The sequence below is a fragment of the Aquarana catesbeiana genome, linkage group LG02, assembly GCF_042186555.1.
Source record: "Aquarana catesbeiana isolate 2022-GZ linkage group LG02, ASM4218655v1, whole genome shotgun sequence".
NCBI lineage: Eukaryota > Metazoa > Chordata > Amphibia > Anura > Ranidae > Aquarana > Aquarana catesbeiana.
In genome coordinates, this window is record NC_133325.1 from 400,271,219 (window position 1) to 400,298,767 (window position 27,549).

Here is a 27,549-nt window from a genome sequence, read left to right on the forward strand (position 1 = left end):
GTCCAGTGAACTGAACTTTGTCTGGTACGCTTATCCCTAGTTCTCAGCTAGAACCAGATAAATTAAAGCTGAATTCAAGCAAACTGCTGAATAAAAAAATAATAAGACATATATGGGAGCTATTTACCTGTCAAAGGATTTGTATATCTGTCCATTCAGTCCTGTGATTTACACAGAAGTGCCCCACTGCAAGAGGCTGATACCAAGTCAAATTCAGGTACTTACAGTACTGCTGTATTATTGACTACAAAGCTGCAAAGTGTTACTAAAACCACAACAGTAGAATCAGTCTGTATGTGCAGTAAAGCATGCTTATTATACTCACTGTGGAAGTATTGTGTTAAAAGGGTACTTGATCCTGTCTTCTCTGATCCTCCCCTTTTTCCACTGTTCCCAATTAATCTCCTGATAAGACAGAGCCTTTGGAGTCACTCTGCACATGGTCAGTTTAGTGTGTAATGCTAGAGAGTTCTTATTTTTTCTTGGGAGGGTGCATGTGATCAGCACAGGGCCAATCAGCACTGTCCAGACAGAGGGTCAGAGGTCCTGCAGCCTCATAAGACAGTCAGAGGAGAATGAAAACTCCTCCTACAAGCTTTACCAGATACTGATAGAAGTCACAAGACTGCTATAAACTGCAGATGAGAAACGGTATTTAGCCGTTTATATTTATGAAAATAATTACATTTTCATGTTCTGTGTACTGTGGGATACAAGATATAATGAATGCAGGCTCCTGGGTTAAAATAGAAGTTTTTTTTATTCATGCTTACTTTGGTGGATGGAGCATCAGACCAATGTTGCAGCTGTCCCCCGTCGTCTCTGCACTGAGAACCGAGCCACCGAACATCGTCAATGGCTCGGTTCTCTCAGATCCCCAAGAGAAAAGCTGCTGACTGTCAGTCAGCGTCTCTCCTCTCTGATCCTCCACACTCATTGGAGCGATGAGCTGTGGAGGGGTGGAGAGAGGCCATCTCAGTGGCTTGCTGAGACTGCTATCAATCAAGGCAGCTGGCTGATCCAGCTTGGAAGTCGGAATGACATGGTGCCTCGACTGATGGCAGTGATGTCTGCGGAGAGCGGACTTCAGAATGCTCTCCGCTGAAAACGGGTCACAGGAGTGCAAAACGAATTGCACTCCTGTGACCCAGAGGAGAAGCCCAGCATAAAAAAGCTCAGGCTGGACTTCTCCTTTAAGAAACACCTTTAAGTGATACTAAACACACACTGTTTAATTTACATTGTCCCTTCTATTTCTGAACTAACCTTGCATGGTTAGTATAGCGGCTCCGACCGGAGAAAAAAACTGTAGTGTGTACCAGTCTTTAGAATAAGAGGGAGATGCAGCCTCCTATAATCTACATGTAATATTCCTAATATCTATATTAGATGTGAAAGGAACACAGAAACTCACTGTAAACTGAGCATGTGCAGAGTTGCCACCACAGCTGCAAAATCCCTAGCTGAATTGGGGACATGAACAGAAGGTGGAGATAGAGAACAGCAGAATGAACCAGATTTTTTGCAGAATACAACAGTATGTAAGACCCGGGTTGGACTGCGGCTGCGATCCGCTTGCTCAGCAGGGCATCTTTCCGCTTATCAATGCTGAGCAGGTGGATGACAGGTCTGTGTCTGGTCTGCTCATGCAGAGCAGACATGAACAAAGACCACTCTCCTCAATGGACCACCGCCTGTCCGTTTACACCCGATTGCCATCCGATCCGATCTGCCGGACACATATCTGTTTACACTTGTTGCTCCATAGAGAAGAATAGAGGTTCCGATCGTGTCCGCCTAAAAAATGGACAGGCGGACCCGATCGGAACGTCTGTGTGAAAGGGGTCTAATACACCATTTATTGATAGTTTTTTATGATGTGGGTTTAGTGACACTTTAACTACTTGCCGACCAGCCGCCGTCACTATACTGCAGCAGGTCAGCTCGTTTCCGCAAACCACCGTAGCTGTACGTCGGTCCCTTTAACAGCTATAGGGGGCACGCGTGCACCTGCTGCATGACGGGGGAGCTGATGCGAGTGGCTGGAGGCCACGATGTCTGCTGGCCACCCGCGATTGCTCCACAGAGAGGCAGAACGGGGATCTGTCAATGTAAACAGACAGATCCCCGTTCTGTCAGGGGAGTAGAGAGAGAAATCTATCCCCTATTTTGAAGACGCTATAACGTTTGTGCAAACCAATCAATATATGCTTATTGTGATATTTTTTACCAAAAATATGTAGAAGAATACATAGTGGCCTAAAGTGATGAAGAAATGTGTTGTTTTTTTTTTTTTTATATATATATATATTTATTAGAGCAAAAAGTAAAAAAATATTGTGTTTTTTTTTCAAAATTGTCGCTCTTTTTTTGTTTATAGCGCAAAAAATAAAAATCACAGTGGTTATCAAATACCACCAAAAGAAAGCTCTATTTGTTGGGAAAAAAAGGACATCAATTTTGTTTTGGTACAACGTTGCACGACCGCGCAATTCTCAGTTAAAGCAGCGCAGTGCCGTATCACCAAAAATGGCCTGGTCCTTAAGGGGGGAAATCTCCTGGTCTGTAAGTGGTTAATTTCCAAATCCTAATCCACACACTATTAACTTTTGGGCCATCGGAAGTGTCAAACTGAAATCAGGTCTAGGCAGGTTTAAAACTGACTTGTACCAGGGTATGTAGTGTTGGATTTGTGTTACTAAAATTAATAAAATGCTGCATCACAAGCTTAAGATACTTTGATGGTTCATCCTTTGGTGCCTTGCAAAGCTAGCAGAACAGCACAATAGGGGTCAGTACCCCCCCCCCCCCCCCCCCCCCCCATGTCAAATGCAGAAGAGTTACAAGAGTTTGCTCATTATTCACAAGTTCTAAATGCAAAACTGACTCCTGTGTCCAAGAACCATACAAAGACAGCTTGTACAGGCAGATACTATTTTTGTATATTGAATACTTATTATTTAAAAAAAGAAAAATATATAAGGTAAGAAAAAAAAATAACGTGTCATAATCTTATTGATTACTAAAATGCATGCTTTTCTTGACTATTGCAAAAACATCCAGTTACATGACTTCATACAGAATCTGCATAAATTTTACTTTTTGTATTCCGTAATACCCAATAATAAGAGCAAGACAACATTTACAAACAACCTAAATAATGATATATTTACTACAATTCAATAAAACATTTAAATAAAAACTATTATTGTAAATCTTACTTCAAACTCCCACTTGTTTAGTGTTATATCTTACATGTATAAATGCTGCCCCCATGTGGATAAAGCGAGTAGCATTGTCTTCGCTACAGGTTGGTATTCTTCAGCTTCAAACATTTTCTGAACTCTATGTCAAGTGCAGCAAATGACTTGGCACCAGTGGTAAATTGGTAAAATTGTTGCAGACCAAGTAGAATATATGCATACTTTATGTAGGTGTTACTATGTTATTTAAACAAAGCAAACTGAGGCTGAACATCCCACAGGAGATCATGGCAGATCACAAAAATTCTTGCATGTCTACACCTCTCACATGTCCACATCCCCCTAGATGTCTCATTCCCAGTTTTAGCCCAGATTTAGAAAGCTTAAAAAAAAAAGTATACATATTTTAAATTGTATGCATATGCCTGCTCCTGCACCAATATAGAGACAATGGTTAAAAGAGGCAGCAGATGTCGTGTCCTGGCAAGTTTTTTTAGCTACATCACTGTTGTCTTTAAGCACAAAAGCTCATGGAGCAGTATGAGATAAGTATAACGCAGAATGTGGTACCTTAAGGCCCATTCCCACCGACGCATTGCAGTAATACATGCGTTACCTAAGGCATGGAAATGCACCATACATGCATTATGTTTCTATTCATGTTCAATATCAGGGATTACTTTAGTTTAATTGGCAAGATTAATTTAAAACATCTATTTTTTTCTTTTAGGGATATTGTATCATTTAAACACTTACATTTCTGCTTTAAAATTAGGCCTCTACATAGGCATCTGTGTACTTTAACCTTTTGAAGGGAACCTGTCACAGCTTTGTGAGTTAATGCAAGCATGTGGATATTCAGTGTTTTTTGAACTGTCCAGAAAAATTTACATTTTTTTTTAGAGAAAATTTATTGAGACATTTGCCTCATTATACATGTATACAGCAAGTAGGATACATTGTGAAATCATTAGACGTGTGCACTGACAAAAAATTTGTTTGTTTTCGTTTTATTCGTTTTATTGCTTTTTCCGGAAATTCAAAAATTCGGGAATTTGGAAATTCGGAAAAATGAAAATTCAGATTTTCAAATTTCCGAATTTTCGGATTTCCGAATTTTGAAATTTCAAATTTCCGAATTTCCAAAGTTTGAATTTTCGGATTTCGAATTTCCGAATTTCCAAATTTTCGGAAATTCAAAAATTCGAAAATCCGAAAATGTGAAAATCTGAAAAAAAGAAAGAAAACCAGTAAAACTTGAAATAATAACTAACTATTAAATTATAGGTATTGGAATTTCCTTTCAAATTTGGCTGTTCGGCATTTGTTATTTCAGATAATTCGTAACTTTGGATAGATTCGTACTAGTTACATTCACTAACAGCCAAATTTGAAAGGAAATTCCAATACCTATAATTTAATATTTATGATTAGCTAGTTATTATTTCAGATTTTCAGGTTTTCGAATTTTCAGATTTTCATTCTTTTGAATTTTCAGATTTTCATTCTTATTCTTGGATTTTCAAATTTCCAAATTTTAGAATCTTTAAATTTATGAAATTTCGAATTTCTGAATTTCCAAAATTTCGAATCTCCGAATTTATGAAATTTTGAATTGTTGGAAATTCGTAAATTCGAAATTCGTAAATTTGTCATTTTGGAAATTCCAAATTTCAGAAATTCGAAATTCAGAAATTCGTAATTTCGGAGATTTCCGAATTTCGGAAATTTCAGAAATCTCAGAAATTGAAAAATTCAAAAATTTTGGAATTAACTAATTTGTCAAAATTCGTTCAAAAACGAATTCGGGAACTAAATGAATTGCAAATGTCTAGAAATCATACATAAAAACCATTGTAGATCTAAGATAGACATCTACAAAAAACATCAATGATGCACTATATGATTCATTCATAACCTAACCAAAAGCTAGGCATATTCCAGGGCGAGTATGCAATATTAATTGGACACTAATCTCCCATAAGGGAGAGGGGGAAAGTAATAAAGAAAGGGGGGGGGGGGGGCAAGAGGGATAGTCTCAAGCCTCTGATGGAGTAGGCCAGGGAAGAAAGGGAATAAGTCACTATGGGTCCTATACAGAGACAGGTTAATGGCTTTCACTCAGAAGGTAAAATTCCTGGCATCCACACAGGCTGACCAGATCTTATCAATTTTTTCCGCCACCACAGTGACGGAAAAATTCAGAACAGCAGAATAGAAAACTTTTCTCGATCAAACAAATTTTCAGACAGTGTATGTGGTTTTCGTTCAGAAATTACATTCATTTTAAAACTGAATGTTAAAAGCAAGAGAAATTTTCTAATGACATTCATTCACTCATCAAATGTACAAACAATTTTCGCACGAATGTTCTTATAAATATTCTTGTTCAAAATTGATACGTGTATGGCTAGCATAAGTCATTTAGTAGCAGCAGCATGCATTTTTATCACCTGTCAATAGATTAAAAAAAAAAATAGCTCTTTATAGTATACAGATAATCACTACTATAAGAGGTTAACGTAGTTCCACAGTCACCCGGATTGTATGTAAATCACCTGCCTGTCAGATGGAAGCGCAGCCGCCCAATTGCTTCCACACACCCATAGTAATAGTCCCCTGTGTGGGACCTCTGCTTGCCCATCTGTAGGTCCTGCACCAAAATAGCGGGTGCTGCCAGGTAAAGGGGAGGGACTTGCTTTCGAGAACAGCAAAGGTTTAGAAAAGCAAGCGGACCAACAGTGCTGTGTCTGCAGTGTCTGAGTGAGCTGTGGGCTGGAGAAAACATATAACGGGCCAGGTTTGGAGAGCCCTGGCATAGAGTGCCCCTATAGCAAAGTAAAACAACTTCTGCCTTTAGAATTACTCATTTCATTCTCCTGCCCAGGACTACATATCCCACAAGGCATTGCTCCTCACACATTCACAAGTTCTCAGGCACTTACTGACATACTGAGCTGTATGTGTGCTGCACTGTGTATACTGACATGTATGGATGGTAAACTGCAGCACTGTATTTTCTCATCTGTATGCAGGCCAACTAATCAGCTGACCAACTAATCGATTATGAAAATAGCTGACAATTGATTATGTCGATTAGTCATTTCAGCCCTAGTTTGGGGACAGGCCAAGTCAGTTTTTAGGAGGTGAAAGTGGCCAAAGACAATAGCGTGATTATGTGGGGATTTGAAACTCTTAGGATTAAAGTGGTAGTAAAGGTTTTTTTTGTTTATTTAAATAATAAACATATATATTTACCTGCTATGTGCAATGTTATTGCACAGAGCAGCCTAGAAACTCCTTTTTTGGGGTCCGCCACCAGTATTCTTAGCTCCTCCTTTTCTCTGTGTGGCACCATAGGAAACAGCTTCTTATGGTTGCACACCTGAGGGCTTACTCCCAAGCTGGGCTGTGTGCATCTATTGACACACACAGCATGGCTCAGCCCCGCCCATGCTCCTTTTTCACAGGATTTGATTGACAGATGAACACTGAACCTGTGAAGAGAGAGAGAGAGAGAGACCAGCGCCACTGTAGACAGGCACAGCGCTGAATTGAGATGAGTCTCAGGTAAGACTCAGGTAAGTAAAAAGGGATGTGAGGGGATAATACATCTACTGGGACATTTTGGCTATTCGCTAAAAATGGCTAGCCTCTAGAACAGCGGTTCTTGTTCTCGTCTCCTGTCCTCAGGCCAGGTTTGCAAGATAACTGAAATACATTACAGGTGATATAATTTGCTGCTCAGTGATTGCCGTATTCTAGCCTGCATCTCCCTAAGGTAATAATTAAAATCTGGCCTATTAGTGGGTCCTGAAGACTGGAGTTGAGAACCACTGCTCTAGAACCACTTTAAGACCCCTTTCACACTGGAGCATTTTGCAGGCGCTATAGCGTTAAAAATAGCGCCTGTAAAACGCCCTAAAACAGCTGCTCCATGCATTCCAGTGTGAAAGCCTGAAGGAGCGGAGTGCTGGCTGGAGCGGAGTGCTGGCAGGGCGTCAGAAAAAGTCCTGCCAGCAGCTTCTTTGGAGCGGTGAAGGAGTGGTGAACTCACCGCTCCTCCACCGCTGCTCCCCATTGAAATCAATGGGGCAGTGCTGCGATACCGCCGGCTGCATTTTGCGGGCAGATTTAACCCCTTTTCGGCTGCTAGCGAGGGGGTTACAACCACCCCCGCTAGCGGGTGAATAGCGCCGCTGAAACGACGGTAAAGGGCGCCAGGAACCCTACTGCGCATGCGCAAGGCCCCACTCCTCTCTTCTACTAGCAGAAGGAGGAGCAGGGAGGAGGAGGGTGGCAGGAACCCTACTGAGCATGCGTGAGGCCCCGCTCCTCTCTTCTACTAGCAGAAGGAGGAGCAGGGAGGAGGAGGGCGCCCCGCAGTGATGTCATGGGCCGCGGGCCGGACTCACGGAAGTGGGAACAGGTATCCTGTCCCCCCCCCCGAAAGGTGCCAAATGTGGCACCGGGGGGGGGGGGGGGACAAATGAGCAGAAGTTCCACTACCAGAGTGTAGAGTGGGTGACGGTTGTAATAGGTAATGACTTTAACATGGAATGGCTTTAACATACTTGGGAGGGTGGGAGAGTAGAAGATAAAAAGAGAAAGGAAGGAATATGATCAATGCAACAATGAAAATAATCAGAACAGAAAAACAGAGTGCTGGTAAAGTTTTTGCCATTTCATACCATGCTTACTAAGGGCCTGGTTTGTGAACATATAGTCCATGCATTAGGTCAGGTGAGGGGAGGAGTGACTCCCTGTCCGGAACCAGGGAGTTAAATAACATACATCAAGTACATGTTGATAGCCTAATCATAACAAATAAAGCTACTATAGCTGAGGTGAGAAACATACTGTAAGGCCCCTTTCACACTGGGGCGGTGGGGGCGTCAGCGGTACAACAGCGCTATTTTTAGCGCTGCTGTACCGTCGTTCTTGTAGCTGTATTCGGCCGCTAGCGGTGCGGTTTTAACCCCCGCTGGCGGCCGAAAAAAGGGTTAAAATCCCTCGTACAGCGCGGCTATAGCCGCGGTATTGCCGCGGTATAGCCGCGCTGTCCCACTGATTTCAATGGGCAGGAGCGGTTTAGGAGCGGTGAATACACCGCTCCTTCACCGCTCCAAAAAAGCGGTTTGCAGGACTTTTTTCACCGCCCTGCCTGCGCACCGCTTCAGTGTGAAAGCCCTCGGGCTTTCACACTGAACAAACAGTGGAGGCTGTTTAGGGGCGGTTTGCAGACGGTATTTTTAGCGCAATACCTCCTGCAAACCGCCCCAGTGTGAAGTGTCCAGCTAAGTCACACAGGACTGTAGGTGCCAGGTTCTCAGCTCATGACTGGTGACAGATGCACTGCCAGGGTCTCTACCCCAGCATTCTAGAGTGGTACAGGTAGCTCCAGTGACACTGGCATATTCAGATATATACAGGAAAACTAAGCTATGGAAGTGTAGCTTCCATTATATCTGCATCTGCAAGATTCATCATATTTAGATTATTTTTTAGGACTAACTAAGTCTGTGACCATAGCTATTTTCTTTCTTATTTTTCACAAGAACTTCCAAAAAGTTAAAAGATTTGAGTCGTGGATGGAACTACTTTCAAATGCAAACATACTGCTTGGCAGTTCAAAGTGTGCCTTGAAAGTTTATGACGAACATGGCAAATTAGTGATGTGGCCACCAAGTGTACCCCACCCTTCCAAATGAAATTTATCAGTCACCTAGATACTGTAATAGTTACGTTAACATACCTCCCAACCAGGGGTGGATCCAGGGGGGGGCAACGGGGAAATTGCCCCCTCCGAGAAATTAGTGCAATGAACAGGCCAGTCAGGGCCCAGGGACGAGTGTGCGGGCGGGCCAGTCAGCGGGAGTAGGCAGGTGAGTGAGCTCCTAGCGTGGGGGGTGCCATGGCCCCGGGCGTGACATTTAGGGGGCGCCAGTATGTGTCACTGGCTGCCTCCTCCTAATTTTATCTTCCTGTGTCCCCGGGCTCCGGCCACCATGTTCAGTGTCCGGCGCCCTGTGATTGGGCGTATGGGGGTCACGTGAGGCTAGAGCTGGCCTGTCCGTGATTGCTCCTGAAGTCCCGCCTCTGCACATGACACCCATACACCCAATCACAGAGCGCTGCGCCAGACACTGAAGATGGCAGCTACAGCGCGGAGGAGAGAAGCATTGTGAGCTGCCGCTGTCTTCTCCTCCTCCGGACTGATGCAGGCCAGCCAGACACGAAGGTGAGTGAGACTCCCTCGTGACAGTCCTGTTACTGGCCCGGGGGGGGGGGGGGGAGAAAGTCAGTTAGTGTAGTATGGTGGGTCAGTTAGTGTAGTATGGTGGGTCAGTTAGTGTAGAATGGTGGTCAGTTAGTGTAGTATAATGGTCAGTTAGTGTAGTATAGTGGTCAGTTAGTGTAGTTTGGTGGGTCAGTTAGTGTAGTATGGTGGGTCAGTTAGTGTAGTATGGTGGGTCAGTTAGTGTAGTATAATGGTCAGTTAGTGTAGTATGGGGGTCAGTTAGTGTAGTATGGGGGTCAGTTAGTATAGCATGGTGGTCAGTTAGTGTAGCATGGTGGTCAGTTAGTGTAGCATGGGGGTCAGTTAGTGTAGCATGGGGGTCAGTTAGTGTAGTATGGTGGGTCAGTTAGTGTGGTATGGTGGGTCAGTTAGTGTAGTATGGTGGGTCAGTTAGTGTAGTATAATGGTCAGTTAGTGTAGCATGGTGGTCAGTTAGTGTAGCATGGGGGTCAGTTAGTGTAGCATGGGGGTCAGTTAGTGTATTTTCTGCCAGTGCCCCTCCCGAGACTAGGCTCTGGATCTGCCCCTGCTCCCAACGGTCCCTGATTCCACTGGACCATCTTGAGACGAGATTTCAAGTAAGTGCCAGGGTCCTGCGGATCTGGGCTGGTGTTCCACTACTGAGCTCCACTTAGCAGTGGTATCCTCAATGGGTGCAATGTGTGCTCTCACACATAGCACCAAGTGAGGATTCCTGGCAGAAAAGCTATCTTTGCCCCCCCCCCTCCTCAATGCAGTCATTGGTTGCTAGGACCATTGGCATTCTAGCAACCGATGACATACTTTGCAAGCCACCTCCTAGCTCTGTCCCCGCCTTCAGCTTTCAGTTCCTGCCTTTCAGTGGCTCCCGATTCCTCCCTCTCAGCAGCTCCCAATTCCTGCCTCTCAGGGGCTCCTGATTCCTGCCTTTCAGCGGCTCCCGATTCCTGCCTCTCAGCAGCTCCTGATTCCTGCCTCTCAGCAGCTCCCGATTCCTGCCTCTCAGTAACTCCTGATTCCTGCCTCTCAGCGGCTGGCGCCAGGTAAGAGGAGTCCTGCAGTTTCCAGCTTGTCACACAGAAGCACTCCACCAGCTTCTGTGGGTTAACGCAAGGCACCCAGGGCACCTGCTCCACAGTTGCTGGTGGGTGTACTGGGTCCCAGCGCCACAACCGCTTGCATTTTTGTTTTTTATTCAGGGATTTGGGAGTGGCTTCTTTCCCCGCCTGTTAGGACTAAAGCATGGAGCTGAGTGAAGTGCTGTGAAACTCCTCATTGGCTCTATGCTACTGTTCTGACAGTCTGAGTTGTCAGCGACACTGTGCTGCAAAAAAAAAAAGCACAGGAATAGATAGCATTCTGTATTTGTGAGAGAGCTGGGGGGGGGTCATTGGTGAGAGAGCTGGGGGGGCATTAGTAAGAGAGGAGGGGGGTCATTGGTGAGAGATCTGGGGGGGTATTAGAGAGGGGGGCATTGGTAAGACATGAGGGGGCATTGATGAGAGCTGGGGGCATTAGTAAGAGAGGAGGGGAGGCATTGGTAAGAGAGCTGGGGGGCATTAGTCAGAGAGGAAGGGGGCGTCGGTGAGAGAGCTGGGGGGCTTTGGTGAGAGATATGGGGGGGCAATGGCAAGAGAGAGCTTGTGGGAGCATTGGTGAGTGAGCTGGGGAGGACATTGGTCAGAGAGCTGGGGGGCATTGGTCCGAAACTGGGGGGAGCATTTGTGAGAGGTGAGAGAGCTGGGGGGTGTATTGGTGAGAGAGCTGGGGGGCATTTTTGAGAAGTGAGAGGGCTGAGGAACATTGGTGAGAGAGCTGGGGGCATTGGTGAGAGAGCTGGGGGACATTGGTGAGAGGTGAGAAAGCTTGGGGGCATTGGTGAGAGAGTTGGGGGGCAAGGGGAGAGAGCTGGGGGCATTTGTGAACACATTGCATTACACACCCTGGACCCCTACAATCTGTGTTGTGTGTCCTAAACCCAACACTGACTGTAGCACTTCCCAACCCCTGTGCTCTGCCTTACACACTCCTGTACTATAGACACAATACTGTACATTATATACTTCTTACGAAAGTGTTCATTGTCTCAACAGTTGCTGGTTGCTATGTAGTCCTGACTATTTCAATAAAGTTCTTTTGTAAGATAGGCTCAGACAAAACAATCAAAGCATATTTTATAGGTACAAGTCCCTCCCACGTTAAGACATTGGCCACACCCACATTTTGCAGTTGCACACAATGCGTGCCACAGCTCACTTCCTCCCTTGATTGTCCCTCATTCTGAAGTTCAAAAGTTGGGAGGTATGACTTTACTGCTGTGGGAACAGTGCCCCGAAGATAAAAGGGGTATTACTTACACATCATACTACCTTTACACATCCATAACACCTTTACAATAATTTCTAGGCTGCTTGTATTCACTGTTTCTTGAATGTTCCGCAAACCAACCAGGCCCTAAACACCCTGGACCCCTCCTCAAATAGCTTAGTAAACACAAGTACTTAGCAAACAGTTTGCTTTGTGCAGCATTGAATTAAACATAGTCTAAAGCTTCTGGCCATAAACACCATTGTAATCCTGTTATGTTTATCTCCTTTGCAGTCTCATTATTGAGAAATTTTTGACAGGCAGGCCAATTGCAGCCCAAAAATAGCAATCTCATAGCTAGTAACATCCGTCCAAAGCATTGGTCTCACTGAACCTCCAAAATGGTGCTTCCGGTACATCACTTCTGGTGCAAAAGATGATGTCACATTTGGTTGCTGCATGCCCACGTCCCCTTGGTGAGCGGCCAAGTGGCCGAGTGGCAACCAGCATGATAGAAGTTTGTAACTAACTTCTTCTATTTTAGGGGAGATTGAAAAGACGTGCCATTTGCAGTATAGTTGCTCTTTGATCATTAGTAATAGAGGTACAGAGATCTTTTTTCCACTGTAGGAAGTATCTGGGATGTGAGAACTGTGTTAACAAATGTCAAACATTTGTACATTTGTGGAAGACATCTTGTAGGTTGTTTTTTAGAAGCAAATATTCTTTCAATGCAGGTCAAGCCCCAAAATGAGCATATGGGTTTCAGGAGTGAATATACATAATGAGCCAAATGAGCGTGGCTAAATTTGTCCAATTGAGAAATGCTTCCAGGATCCATAATCTCCTCTAGGGGAATTATCAAAGAACTCTTAGTAACTTGATGTAATAAGAGTGGTTGATCAGGTGATCATAGGTGGAAATGATGATCTAAAATACCAAGGAGGAAGTAGGTATGACCAAGTATAAGCATAACTGGAAAGTTATATGACCACAAGAATCCCAAAGTTTTAAAGTCAAGGTAGTAAGGGGTAATGTCTGTGTTGATAATTGACAGTATTTCTTGGGATCCAGGGGAATATATTTAAGTCTGTCTCACAAAGCGTGTGTTCTAGTTTGACCCATATCTTGGAATGAAAGGTGAACTCCCAGTCAACGAATCTAGTGAAAACCACTGCTTGATACTAACGTTTAAAATCAGCAAGAAAGTGGCCGCCATGTATCTTGGGCCTATACAGTACCTCTTTGGAGATTCTTGATCTTGTGTGATGACAAATTTACCTTGTCTCTAAGTACGGTAAAGTATTAAAGAATCTCGGGGGAATGCTCAGAAATACGAAGAGGAGCCTTGGGAGGACGTGTTTTTAATCACGGTTATTTTACCTAGCCAGAAGTGGTAAAAAGCATGTCATCATTGCAAATCAGCACTTATCTGACTAAGCATAGGTATATAATTAGCCCAAAATAGCCCTAATAGGCTAGGGATAATTAGCTTTTATTCATTCATATAAAAACTTCCCAAAATGAAAAAACAAAAATGCTGTAACTTCTTAAAAATTGTTAGCTGGATCTTGACTTGAATTTGCTAGTCATGTCTATTTAAATCTGCTAGATTATCTAGCACTACCCTCTCCCTAGACTGAAAATGCTGCAGTCCAAAGATGTCACCGTTGCTCCTACATCCAAAGTTGAGACACCCTAGCCTAGAACAAGATTTGTGGTACTGGCCAGATCACCAGGTGAAAAGAAGGAAAAAAGCCTAAAAAAGAAAACTAATGTAGTTACCCCATCTGATTGGCAATTTGCAATATATAAAATTTTAGTTTTTTAACAATCCCGATCCTGGCCCCCTACCACGTGATCAGCTGTCAGCCAACGACAGTTGATCACTTGATGTAAACAAGATCGGTAATCTTTTTTTTTTTTCTCCTCACGCTGATAGCGTGAGGAGGAAAAAAAGTCAATCACCGGCTCCTGTGAAACGGACATCGGTCCCTAGGAGGACGAGGCACAGCCACATCATCTGTGCCCACCAGTGCCACCTGCCAGTGCCACCACCAGTGAATATCAGTGCCCCCAATCAGTGCCCACCAGTGCATATCAGTGCCACCAATCAGTGCCACCTATCAATGCCCACCATGCCACCTCTCAATGCCCACCAGTGGTGCCAATCAGTGCCTCATCATCAGTGCCACCTAGCAGTGCTGCCTATCAGTGTCCCCTACCAGTGCCCATCAGTGCTCATCACTGCCAACCATCAGTGTCCATCGCTGCCACCCATCAGTGCCACCTATCAATGCCCTTCAGTGCTGACCATCAGTGCCACCCACCAGTGCCACCTCTCAGTGCTACCTCTCAGTGCACACCAGTGCCGCCTCATCAGTGTCCACCAGTGCCGCCTCATAAGTGTCCACCAGTGCCACCTTATCAGTGCCCATCAGTGCAGCCTATCAGTGCAGCCTCTCAGTGCCCATCAGTGCAGCCTCATCAGCATACATCAATGAAGGAGAAAAATTACCTGTTTGCAAAATTTTTTTTGTTTTTTTAACACGAAAATAAAAAAACCCAGCAGTGATTAAATACCACCAAAAGAAAGCTCTATTTGTGGGGAAAAAAAATTATAAAAATGTAATTTGGGTACAGTGTTGTATGACTGCGCAACTGTCATTCAAAGCGTGACAGTGCTGAAAGCTGAAAATTGGTCTGGGCAGGAAGGGGGTTTAAGTGCCCAGTAAGCAAATGGTTAATACCACTTTACAGAATAATTCCAGGCATGGCTTTATTATACATAGTTACATTGGTCCAGCTTGGACCAGTGTAACTATGTACAGTATATACTGTACCATACCTGGCCGATGCCCTTGGAAGCTGGAAACCACTAAAGTGAAATCACTTGCTTCTGCTTTCCACACCAATCAGCTGCACTTCTGCTTACAGGACACAGGAGATCGGCAGCTCGGAACAGGCACCTTTTAGAGAATGCTTTGTGTTTTCTGAATGCATGCATAGCATTCTCTGATTGGACAAGGCAGAGAGGTGGGGTGGTGACATCACACTCTCCAGTGAGTCCAATCAAAGGGGTTTTGCACAGCCTTCCTTCCGAATGCCACCCATGCTGATGGGCCGAACTCCTGTGTTCACAATCCATCAGGCAGGCTGCTCCACAAGTAGAAATGACTGAAGTAGCAGTGCTAACTTCAGTGATTTCCAGCTTCCAGGGTCATTGGCCAGGTATGGTATATTCTGTACACAGTATACGTAGTATACTCGACAGAGATATAGAGTTGAGGGGTTAGGGGTTAGCTCTCTCTCTAATTCTCCTTATCACCAATGTCATAGGAAATGAAAGTGAGGGTAATTCCAAAATTTTGAGTTGCCCCCAGAACAGGAATAGCAGAGAAATCTTCCAATGTGGACACTCCCTATTGAATCTGTGCATGTTTTCTGGAAAAGGTGATTTTAGCCATTAATGCAACTAACCAAATGGCATCTAGAAAGGATAAGTACAATGTAGTAGGGATCTTCCAATCCTGAAATTGGCAAACTCGTTTTTGAAATTGCATCTTTTGAAAAGGCAAAGAGGAGTGTCTGGGTCACCACTGTCCCAGTTGTGGCACACTGACCAGACAACAAAAATCACATCAGTATGAACTTATCCTACATTCATTAGCTAAACAAGCATTTTTTTATTTTACTTAAAATGACTGTTTTTCCACTTCCTAATTGGGTGAGGCACTGGCGATGTAACCAGGGCCTCACAGATGCATCCTGGGAGGGCTACTTCACCATTGTCTTCCCCCTCAGATGATGTGCACTGTCACAGGATGCAGACCCAGAGTTCCAGGAAGTAAAAGGATATGGATTAATCTGCCCTTATTGAAAAATGCCACTGTAAAAAGAATGGAGAGGAGGAGAAGAATAAGGTATGTAAAGAATAAAAAGCCTGCATTTATCTATAAGTATTGTGATATGAGGTAGCCCACAAACATAAGCCAGACAAGTTTGGTAAAAGTCAATCAGTCTCTTTATTGGTGTCTTCAAAATAAGTAAACACAACAAGCCTTCAGCCAAAAAAGGAAAAACAAACAGTCCATAATCCTGGTATCCAAACAAACCATACGACAGGCTCACCCCCATATTCTGGGTCCTACGCTTGGTTAGGTTTCCCCTTGTCTCAGGGTGCCACAAAGGTCATAAGAGTTAAGCAAGAAATGCCTTGGTGACCAGTGGGTTCACCTGTGCTTATAGCTTGTGAACCTCTCCACTCCACTCCACTCTCAAAATCCTTGTAGTCAGGGTTTGAGGTTCTCCCTCCCAAAACACTTTGAACCTCCAAAGTTTCCGGGTCCCTTCTAGGAATTTACCAGTTCAGAGAGTACTGATGATCAGTCCTCTCTTTCCAACCGGACTACCCTTGAACCCCTGAATATTTAACCAAGTCTTCAAACTGTCTTCATTAAAGGGACCACAACTCAAATATTGGTGCTGTCCAGGACACATTCCCAGTGTCCTGTACAGTATCCATTTGTAGATTGTCATTACTTACATTTTGAAAGATTTTTTTGTAATTTTTAGGATAAGGGTGAAGTTTCTCTTTAATATTTAAATTGTCCTACATGGTCAGAACAATTTGTAGTTGGCAAAGCATGATTCATCAGGGCAAATTGGTATTTAACCCTTCGAACCAAAACCCTTTCCTGAAACAGTGCCTGGATATACTTACCAACTGTCCCGAATTTCCCGGGACATTCCCGGGATTTAGACTCTTTTCCCGATTTTATTGTTTCCCGGGAAATGCCTTGAGAAATCCGGTTTTTCACAATTTTTCACCGCCGCCTGCCGCCGCTAGAGGAGACATTGTCTCTGCCGGCCGCCATTTTTGAGAAGACCAGGAACACGGCTGGGTGGCTACAATAGAAACGGAGCTCCTGCGTCGCCGCCCACCCTCCGCCCCGTTCCGTTCGGCCACACCCCACACTCCACTCTGCCCCGCTGCCGGTCTGTTATGGAAAGGGGCGGGAGTTCTATTGTAACTACGCGGCCGGCGGAGACACTATTTTTTTAAATTGTTTATTTATGTAAAGAACCCGGCCCACTTGGACCAACAAGTTACAGAGCATCACATGTATCACGTAACATTACAAGGTGCCAATTAAAATACAGCTTGCTTTACAGTTTCATATCTCCATCAATCCCACAATTGAAAAGCAGTGCATAACATGGTATTGACCTTTAATCTGTAGGATGAGGATTCTTTGTTAATCAGGTGGTTTTGTGAAGTAATACTGTCCAATGAGTCAGTCCTCTTTTTCTTATAAGGTGTTAGAAGAGATATTAAGGAAAGAATTAGAGAGTAGCAGAAAACCTGCAGTCTAATTCTGTTTCCCATTTCAGCAGTCCCGGGGGTACAAAGTCTGTGGGGGGTGTATTCAGGAGGCTGTAGGTCAATGAGAGTGTGTGTGGTAGAGCTCCCGTAGAGCACCCGTATCGGTACAAAGTACCTCTAGGGTCGTAAGCATTTGATTGCTATCTGTGGGGGGTGGGATGGAGCTGAGGAAGTGTCTTAGTTGGGAGTGTCCGCAGGAAGTCTAGACAGAACGTGCCATTGGGGTCAGAAAGTTCTGTATGCGTTTTCCAACGTCCTCCAGAGTTAAAGTGGGATGCTAGATGTAATCCTGCCTCTTGGAATTTCCGAAAGATTCCATCCCGCAGTCCCGGTGTGAACAGAGGGTTTCCTATTATGGGGTATAGGGGCGAATTCTGGGATGAGAGGGTCTTCTTAGAGATGAGTTGTGCACAGATTCGTGCCATATTACCTATCAGTGGGTGGCGTTTAAGCTCTGTTGGTATACCCTGGTAACACCACGGGGTGCCGCCTAGTGGGATTGTGGTGTGGGATTGCTCCAATTGGGACCACAGCTTGGTCTCCTGGTGACGACACCAGTCTATGAGCCTTCCCAAGTGCACAGCCTGGTAATATGCACGGATGTTTGGCAGTGCGAGACCCCCAGCAGTTTTTGGGAGTACGAGTAATTTGTTGGAGAGTCTGGGTCTTTTCTTAGCCCAGACAAATTCGGTAAATGCTGATTGTACCCGTTTAAAAAAGGCAGAAGGTATATGTAAAGGTAGGGCTTGTATTAGGTATAATAGTTTCAGTAGGATCGTTAGCGAGAACATCAAGTCGTCAGCGTAAGCTGGGAGACACTATTTTGTATACCCCCTTGGCCTCTGTTCTGTAATAGCGGGGGAGACACAGCTACTAGGACACCTGTTGTAAGAGGGTGCTCCACTTGGGACATCTGATGTAAGGGGGGACTCCGCTGGGGACACCTGATGTAAGGGGGGCTCCGCTGGGGACACCTGATGTAAGGAAGGGCTTCGCTGGGGACATCTGATGTAAGGAGGGGCAATGCTGGGGACACCTGATGTCAGGGGGGAACCACTGGGGACACCTGATGTGAGGGAGGCACTGCTGGGGACAAATGATGTAAGGGTGGCTCCGCTGGGGACATCTGATGTAAGGGGGGCTCCTCTGAGGTTATCTGATGTAAGGGGGGCTCCGCTGGGGACACCTGATGTAAGGAGGGGCTCCGCTGGGGACATCTGATGTACGAGGGGGCTCCGCTGGGGACACCTGATGTAAGAGGGGGCACCGCTGGGGACACCTGATGTAAGGGGGGCACCGCTGGGGACATCTGATGTAAGGGGGGCTCTGCTGGGGACATCTGATGTAAGGGGGGCTTCGCTAGGGACACCTGATGTAAGGAGGGGCTCCGCTGGGAACATCTGATGTAAGGAGGGGCTCCGCTGGGGACATCTGATGTAAGGGGGGGCTCCGCTGGGGACATCTGATGTAAGGGGGGGCTCCGCTGGGGACATCTGATGTAAGGAGGGGCTCCGCTGGGGACATCTGATGTAAGGGGGGGCTCCGCTGGGGACATCTGATGTAAGGAAGGGCTTCGCTGGGGACATCTGATGTAAGGAGGGGCAATGCTGGGGACACCTGATGTCGGGGGGGAACCACTGGGGACACCTGATGTGAGGGAGGCACTGCTGGGGACAAATGATGTAAGGGTGGCTTCGCTGGGGACATCTGATGTAAGGGGGGCTCCTCTGAGGTTATCTGATGTAAGGGGGGCTCTGCTGGGGACACCTGATGTAAGGGGGGCACCGCTGGGGACACCTGATGTAAGGGGGGCACAGCTGAGGACATCTGATGTAAGGGGGGCTTCGCTGGGGACATCTGATGTAAGGGGGGCTCCGCTGGGGACATCTGATGTAAGGGGGACTCAGCTGGGGACATCTGATGTAAGGGGGGCTCCGCTGGGGACATTTGATGTAAGGGGGGCTCCGCTGGGGACATCTGATGTAAGGAAGGGCTTCGCTGGGGACATTTGATGTAAGGGGGGGCTCCGCTGGGGACATCTGATGTAAGGAAGGGCTTCGCTGGGGACATCTGATGTAAGGAGGGGCAATGCTGGGGACACCTGATGTCGGGGGGGAACCACTGGGGACACCTGATGTGAGGGAGGCACTGCTGGGGACAAATGATGTAAGGGTGGCTCCGCTGGGGACATCTGATGTAAGGGGGGCTCCTCTGAGGTTATCTGATGTAAGGGGGGCTCTGCTGGGGACACCTGATGTAAGGGGGGCACCGCTGGGGACACCTGATGTAAGGGGGGCACAGCTGAGGACATCTGATGTAAGGGGGGCTTCGCTGGGGACATCTGATGTAAGGGGGGCTCCGCTGGGGACATCTGATGTAAGGGGGACTCAGCTGGGGACATCTGATGTAAGGGGGCTCCGCTGGGGACACCTGATGTAAGGAGGGGCTCAGCTTGGGAAATCTGATGTAAGGGGGCTCCGCTGGGGACATCTGATGTAAGGGGGCTCCGCTGGGGACACCTGATGGGCTCCGCTGGGGACACCTGATGTAAGGAGGGGCTCCGCTGGGGACATCTGATGTAAGGGGGGCTCCGCTGGGGACATTTGATGTAAGGGGGGCTCCGCTGGGGACACCTGATGTAAGGAGGGGCCACGCCCACCATTCCACGCGCCGCATTTTTGCTTTTGCGTATGCCTACCAACGCATGCCCCTGCCCCCTAATTATGATAAGACGCCGCCTACAGCCAAAAAAGTGTCCCGAAATTTTTTTTTACAATGTTGCCAATATGCTTTATGAACCAATGTACTTTTATTTACAAGCTGAACCAGTTGATGCTTAAACAAATATTTATTCTTCATACCTTATGCCATGGACCTCCTGGTAACAAGGTTTCACGCAAGCATTGTGCCAGCCATGGCTCATTTTGTTTGCTGTCTGACATGTGATCTGGAAGTATTTCCATCTCTAGAAGAATAAAGTGTAAAAATCAGCAGAATATGGTATATGGTGTAAAAAGTGCACATTAGAAATACAACAACAAATCAAAATTTTAGGTTTCAGGAGGCCCACAGTTAAAAATAGATTCTGCTTTATACAACTAATGGGCTTCTTTCCAAGCTACACCTTTCTGTGATTTATGCCTTGTTCACACAAGTGGCAAAAACAAGCTGTTTGTCCCCATTTTTGAAACTCCCTGTCTGCCTAGCAATGCTCTTCATTGATTTTATAATGTGAAGCAGACAGTTGCCCCATATCGCAGTGGTGCAAAAATAACGCTGTCTGCAGGTTTTGGGATGCTTTGCATCTAAAGGTCTGTTAGTGAGTTTTAAGTCCCGTACACACGGGCCGAATGCAGGACAACATCAGCAGGTTCAATAAAAAACGGGCGACATTTGGCTCGTGTGTATGGCACCCAGTGCAACAGAAGCCGGCCGTTTGACCGGCTTCTGTCAGACAAGCAGACTGGGAAACCAGCAGCCGACCAACTCCCGATTAGCGCTCTCAGCCAATGGCAGAGAGCACTGATCCCAGTGTTCTAGCGGGGGGGGGGGGTCCCCCTGTCAGAACACAATAGCTCAGCGGGGGAAATCACTGTACTAACGTTGGATCGTTAGTACAGCGTCTGTCAATTTTTTTTGTTCAACCCAAAAAAACGAGTAGTAGTAGTAATAATATTGAACATGTGTGAATTCGGGCCAGGCCTTTTCTGACACATTTTGTTTACAAGTTAAAATCAGTATTTTTTTGCTAGAAAATTAGTTAGAACTTCCAAATATTATATATTTTTCTAGTAGAGACCATAGAGAATACAATGCCAGTAATTGCAAATTTTTATGTCACACGGTATTTGTGCAGTGGTTTTTGAAGCGTAATTTTTTTTTGTTTTAAAAATACACTTTGCTGAATTTTAAAGCAAAAAAACACAATATATAACACCATTTTTAGTAAAATATAAACAATAATGTTATGCCAAGTAAATAGATACCTTACATGTCATGCTTTAAAATTGTGCTCATGGAATGGCGACAAACTACAATACTTAAAAATCTCCATAGGTAATGCTTTAAAATGTTTTTACAGGTAACCAGTTTAGCGTTACAGAGGAGGTCTAGGGCTAAAATTATTGCTCTTGCTATAACATTTGCGGTGATACCCCACGTGTATGGTGTGAACACCGTTTTCATGTGCGTGACCTATGTATGCGTTCATCTTGGCGCGCAAGCATATTTATTTTATTTTTTTTGAGATTTTAATTAATTTATTTTGCTTTAAAAAAATGTTTTATTACTTTTATTGCTATCACAAAAATGTAAACATCCTTTGTAATAACAATAAGGTCCTCTTTATGGAGACATCTCTCCTCTACCCTTGAATGCATCTGATAAAAAAAAAATTGATCTGATGCTTTTCCCCAAAAAAAGGCAGTGTTTACATCTGCCCTAAACCAGAAGTAACGTCATGATGTCACTTCCGGCTTCCTAGATCATAGCAGTGAACAGAGATGATTTGGTCTCTCTTCACCTCTGTGGCAAGCCGCACAAACTGTTGAATCGTATCCTGGGGTTCCCGAGGAGACAGCTAAGCCCGAGAAACACCGGCGAGAGGCGGGGGGGAGTGATTCTAAAGGCTAAAGGTTTTTTACCTTCATGCATTCTGAGCATAAAGGTAAAAAAACATCAGTGTGTAGCTCCCCTCTCAGCCCCCTCCTCATTGGCTGAGACACAGCAGTGGGAGCCACAGGGACCAGAGAAGAGGAGGATCGGGGCTGTCCTGTGCAAAACCACTGTACAGAGTGGGTAAGTATATAATTTATTTTATAAAAAAATAAATAAAAATGTGAACCTTTACAAAAGCTTTAAAGTGGTTCTAAAACCAGCCATAGATGGTGTGATTTTTCTATCTTGCAACCACTGAAAATTGCTCGATTCCCCAATGGGGCAATCCCTCTCGCGAAGCTGAGAAGGGCTGAAAGTCACCCCTGCCGAGAGAACACAGTGATTATTGCTAGTGGCTATAACAGCCAGGTTGTACCCAACTTGGGTCACCGCCACCCCCTTATACTTACCTGACTTACCTAAGCCCGATCCAGTGATGTGCACGAGAGAAGTGGCTCCCACCGCTCTCATCCTCCTTACTGGACAGATTGATAGCAGCAGGAGCCTGATTCAATCAGTAATGGTAATGATGTTCACATTTATAGGGCCTCATGCACATGGCCATACAGCACACAGAGCCTGCATAATGCCTCTCCCGGGATCTGCTGCCACCACATACAGGTCCTGTTGAGATGAATTAGAAGACACAGCTGTATGAGGTTATGCCCTGGGCTATGGGTTATGCATTGGGAACACACGTCACTGCACACGCGGGAGCTTTATGTAACCCTTGGAGCATACCAGCATACAGCCACACCTTTTAATTCATTGCATTGGCAGTTGTACTCAACAGCGGTGGATCCTGGAAGCATTATTACGCATGCTATCCATGCTATGTAGTCCCTATACGGCACAGTGTACAATCTAAAAAAATTGTGCACAGGAAGCAATAAACTTTTATTGCAGAAGAGACATATAGTATATGTCTCCTGCATTAAAAATCCTTGCTAACATTTTTTTTCTAATTCCAGTCATACACTCATTGGTCTATTCCCTCATTCATGCTAATCAGTAGGGATGGAGGAATCTCCTCTACTGGTTATTGTTTTCAGCAGCCACAGCGCCCACTGCTGTCAGCATACCTGAATAGCAAATGCATTTGACAGAATGCAGTCACTGACTGGCTGACATTTTTTCATGTAGCTTAGTTAATTTTTGAATCAGCTTTTGTTGAGCTGAATCGTGTTTGTAGGCCACAGTTTGAATTTTGTCAGGTTGTGCAGGAATTAGCCCAAATTCAAGCTGGCTATGGCCAGCTTAAAGTGGAACTCTGGGTACACACATGTTCAGCTAAATATATTCCCAAAGAGGATATAAACACACTTTGGGGGTTATTTACGAAAGGCAAATCCACTTTGCACTGCAAGTGCACTTGGAAGTGCAGTCGCTGTATATCTGAGGGGTAGATCTGAAATGAGGGGAAGCTCTGCTGATTTTATCATCCAATCATGTGCAAGCTAAAATGCTGTTTTTTATTTCCCTTGCATGTCCCCCTTAGATTTACAGCGACTTTACTTTCAAGTGCACTTGCGGTGCAAAGTGGATTTTCCTTTAGTAAATAACCCCCTTTGTGTGCATCAAATGCCTTTGCAAACCCAGATAATATTTTTCAAAGTAGTAGTGATTTCATCTTTGCACTTTATATAGACTGTGCAGAGACTTTGGAGATTATTTACGAAAGGCAAATCCACTTTGCACTGAAAGTGCACTTGGAAGTGCAGTCGCTGTAAATCTGAGTGGTAGATCTGAAATGAAGCTCTGCTGATTTTATCATCCAATCATGTGCAAGCTAAAATGCTGTTTTTTTATTTTCCTTGCATATCCCCCTCGGACCTACAGTGACTGCACTTTCAAGTGCACATGCAGTGCAAAGTGGATTTGCCTTTAGTAGATAACCCCCTGTGAGTTGTCATTTGACTTTTTTTTTACTTTTCAATAAATGTATTAAAGTGGAAGTTTAGTCAGAAAATTAAGTCCTGCTAGATCACTTCAGGCTGGCCCCCTTGGCAGGTATAGCTGTGTAAAACATTAACAATAAGTGCCTATACTGTTTAACCACTTGTCTACTGGGCACTTTTACCCCCTTCTTGGCCAGGCCATTTTTCAGCTTTCAGCGGTGTCATACTACGAATCACAATTGTTATCATTTTTTTTTCCACACAAATAACGCTTTCTTTTAGTGGTAGTTAATCAGTGGGTTTTGCAAACAGGTCATTTTTCTCCTTCACTGATGGGCACTGATGGGCACTCATAGGCGGCACTAATGGGCACTGATAGGCAGCACTGATGGGCACTGATAGGCAGCACTGATGAGGCGGCGGTGATGGGCTCTCATAGACTGTACTAATGGGCACTGATGAGGGGGCACTAATAGGCAGCACTGAAAGGCATTAATAGGCGACACTGATAGGCTGCACTGATGAGCACTGATAGGCAGCACTGATGGGCACTGATAGGCTGCACTGATGGGCACTGATGAGGAGGCACTGATGAGGCTGCACCGATTTGCGGTACTGATGGGCACTGATAGGGGGCACCGATGGGTACTGATAGGTGGCACTAATGGGCACTAATAGGCTGCACTGATGGGCACTGATAGACTGCCCTGATGGGTACTGATGAGGTGGCACTGATGTGCACTGATAGTATACTGCACTGATAGGCACTGATGAGGCGGCACTGGTGGGCTCTGATAAGGAGGCACTAATGAGGCTGCACTGAGATGCGGCACTGATAGGCGGCACTGATGGGTACCGATAGGCGGCACTAATGGGCACTAATAGGTGGCATTGAAAGGCACTAATAGGTGACACTGATAGGCTGCACTGATGGGCACTGATAGGCACTGATATGCGGCATTGATGGGCACTGATTGGCAGCACTTGTAGGCACTGATAGGCAGTACTGATGGCCACTGTTGGTGCTACACTGATAATCAGGATACTTACCCCTTCACACTTGCTTCACACTTTCTGGTTACCGACTCTCCTCACGCTGTCACGGCCCTTTACCCTGATCACAGGGGGCATAGTTCTGGGAGGATGTCAATAGACACCCTCCCAGAACTGGACAACCGTCCAGTAATACACGGTCTCAACCTTGTCACGTGCTCACGTGCTCAGTTGCTCTATATTTTTCAGCACTAGTTTGTAGAGGTCGATCTGCTGGCAGCCTATAGATTTACTGCTGCTCAGGAGCCGAATGTGAAATCCCAAATATGTGTGGTCACCAAAACAGGAATAGAAAGGACATTTTCCAATGGGGACACTAATGCCTCGTACACACGTTCCGCATATCTTACGACCGATCTACAACCGTTCTCGCTTAAATAGTCGCAAGTAGAAATTGGATAGCTAATAAAGTCATGAAAATTCTCATACGTCAGACAAAAAAATCGGAAGTGATGTCATGTGTTGTAATGTATTTGTATTGTATTTTCGGACGACAACTATACTGACTAAACGAAAATCGTACGATCTGAAAATTTTCGTGCATGTCCGATCAAACGTCCGATGAACGTCGTGATCGGCTGTCGAAAGTAGTGTACACACGATCCCAATATTGAACGATCCTTCCTCGGACGACCGTTTTCGTACGATATTCGGATCGTGTGTACAGGCCATAACTGTACAAAAAAAGTTCTAGTGACAACCAGGGGTTTCCCTTCATTTTGGAGGGCTTTCCTCCCACTTCAGGTTTTGGCTATGGAACAGGAAGTGAAGGGAAATCTCCCCAATGGGACACAGATGACAAAAAAAAAGAAAACTGATAGTGGCTATAACTCTCTTTTACTCTCTCCAAAGTGAAAAAAAAGATTCAGCAAGCATAAGCACAGCCGTAGTACAAACCTTTGCTATGTGTATTAGGATAGAAGCAGAGGTTCGAGAGTAAAATCCTCCATGTAGGTTGTGGAGATTCGGCGGAAGAATCAGCTACCTGAGCGAAGCAGGTCTTGGTTGCTAGGGTCAGAGGACGCCACCCAGCCCTGCCCTTGGTAACCACGCACATAGGTTGTTCCCGTCATGACGTGCGGCGGTGCGCTCCTTGCTTAGGCGGATCTACACTAGAGTCCACACAGCCCCGCCCTCACCCGTGACGTATGCTGTTGTCGGCTGGAGAAGGTCAGGCCTGCAGAACCCGGAACCGGAGGTAGAGCGGACCACCTGTAAGCAGAGCCCGGGGCTTGTGTTGTGGCGGACATGGACTGCTGCGGTCATTGCTTCCCAGGACAGTATGAAGCTCCGACCAGCTTCTGAGCGGTGAGGACGTGCTTTATGTAAACAGAAGACCAGCACACGGTACATTTAGCATAGGACCCTTCAGGAATGTCAGCAGCTCTAGCATTTGGACGTTGCATTTAGTTTTCTATCTGTGTAATATAAACCCCGATTCAGTTTTCTGTGTTTGCCATTATGACTTATTGTGTACTGTTTACTGTTGAGGTATTAAACCCCAAATCAAACTTTTATTATATTGCAGCTTAACAATTTCTAAATGTGATGGCTGCATTTTGTTTTTTGTTTTTTTTAGGCTTTTTTATTTATTTTTTTCACCAAGTGATCCTGCCAGCAAGTCTGGTGTGTGTGTGTGTGTGTTGTTTTTTTTTTTTTTTTTATAACAGAATGATCTGACCTGCTGATGTAGCAGTTCGCCACTTAACTTCCAGAAGATTCACCCCCCCCCCCCCCCCATAACCAGGCCATTTTTTGTGAAACGGCACTGCGTTACTTTACCTGACAATTGCACTGTCATTCAACACTGTACATAAATGAAATAGACCAATAGAGCTTTCCTTTGGTAGTATTTAATCACCACTGATTTTTTTTAAATTTTATAAACAAAAAGAAACTGACAACTTTGCAAAAAGGAAAAAAAAAAAAAAACATTTTTTATTTCCTACTATAAAACCTATCCAATAAAAATTTTAAAAAATCAATTTTCCTTATAAGTTTAAGCTACGTGTATTTTTGGTAAAAAAAATCTCAATTAGCGTAAATTATTATTCTGCAGGATTTATATAGCGCCAACAGTTTGTGCAGTGCTTTATAAACATGAAGGCAGACAGTACAGTTACAATACAATTCAATACAGGAGGATATTGATTGGTTTGCGCAAAAGTTATAGCGTCTACAAGCCAAGGTATGCATACTAAAATTTTATTGGTGACGATTAGCAGGACTGCGATATTGCGGTGGACAATCTGGCGTTAACTGACTGGCTGGGAGGGACACTAACTGACATTGACATCCCTAGTGACACTAATACAGTGATCTGTGATAATACTGTACACTGTCATTGTACTAATGACACTGGCTGGGTGGCAGGGCAATTAAGGGGTTAAATGTGCCTAACAAGTGTATATGTGCTGCGTGTACTCACACAGAATCTGACAGGCTTCTCTCCCCGAATGAAAAGTGCTCAAGGAGAAAGAAACCCCACCAGATCCTGTGTGTTCTGTTTGGCTACAGTACAGACCACTGCGAGTTTGCAATCAGCAGGTATGCAGCCAAAATCATTGGCTGTAACCTACTGACAGACTCCTGCTGTGGCCAATCACAGCACAGAATATCAGGGGCGTGCATAGCACGGGTGGCACGTGGTTAACAATGCTGCTGTCCAAGTGTGCCCCCTGAGCTCCTTTATCCAGTGTGGAGGCACTCTAATACAGGAGGTGTGTACTGGCCAGATCACCAGGAGAAAACAGGAAAAAAATAAAA

The 27,549-nt window shown here is 45.1% G+C and overlaps 2 protein-coding genes across 3 annotated transcripts in view; one reads left to right on the forward strand and one right to left on the reverse strand.

Moving 5' to 3' along the window:
- Positions 1-25,876, reverse strand: part of LOC141128154 (uncharacterized) — a 152,641-nt gene extending 126,765 nt beyond the window's left edge. Inside the window, exons 1-2 of the mRNA XM_073615261.1 lie at positions 25,681-25,876; positions 20,038-20,141 (exon numbers count right to left, since the gene is read on the reverse strand). Of these exons, the coding sequence (XP_073471362.1) occupies positions 20,038-20,141; positions 25,681-25,840 (264 nt within the window). The 5' untranslated portion in view covers positions 25,841-25,876. The remainder of the gene's footprint in view (positions 1-20,037; positions 20,142-25,680) is intronic.
- Positions 25,877-25,892: 16 nt separating this feature from the next.
- RNFT1 (ring finger protein, transmembrane 1) overlaps positions 25,893-27,549 on the forward strand; it is a 76,775-nt gene continuing 75,118 nt past the window's right edge. Inside the window, exon 1 of one of the 2 annotated variants that reach the window (XM_073615260.1) lies at positions 25,893-26,130. Coding sequence is in view for 1 of the 2 variants with exons in the window: in XM_073615259.1 (XP_073471360.1) it covers positions 26,066-26,091 (26 nt within the window). In the remaining variant the exon portion in view is untranslated. The remainder of the gene's footprint in view (positions 26,131-27,549) is intronic. The other variant, XM_073615259.1, reaches the window with a different exon arrangement.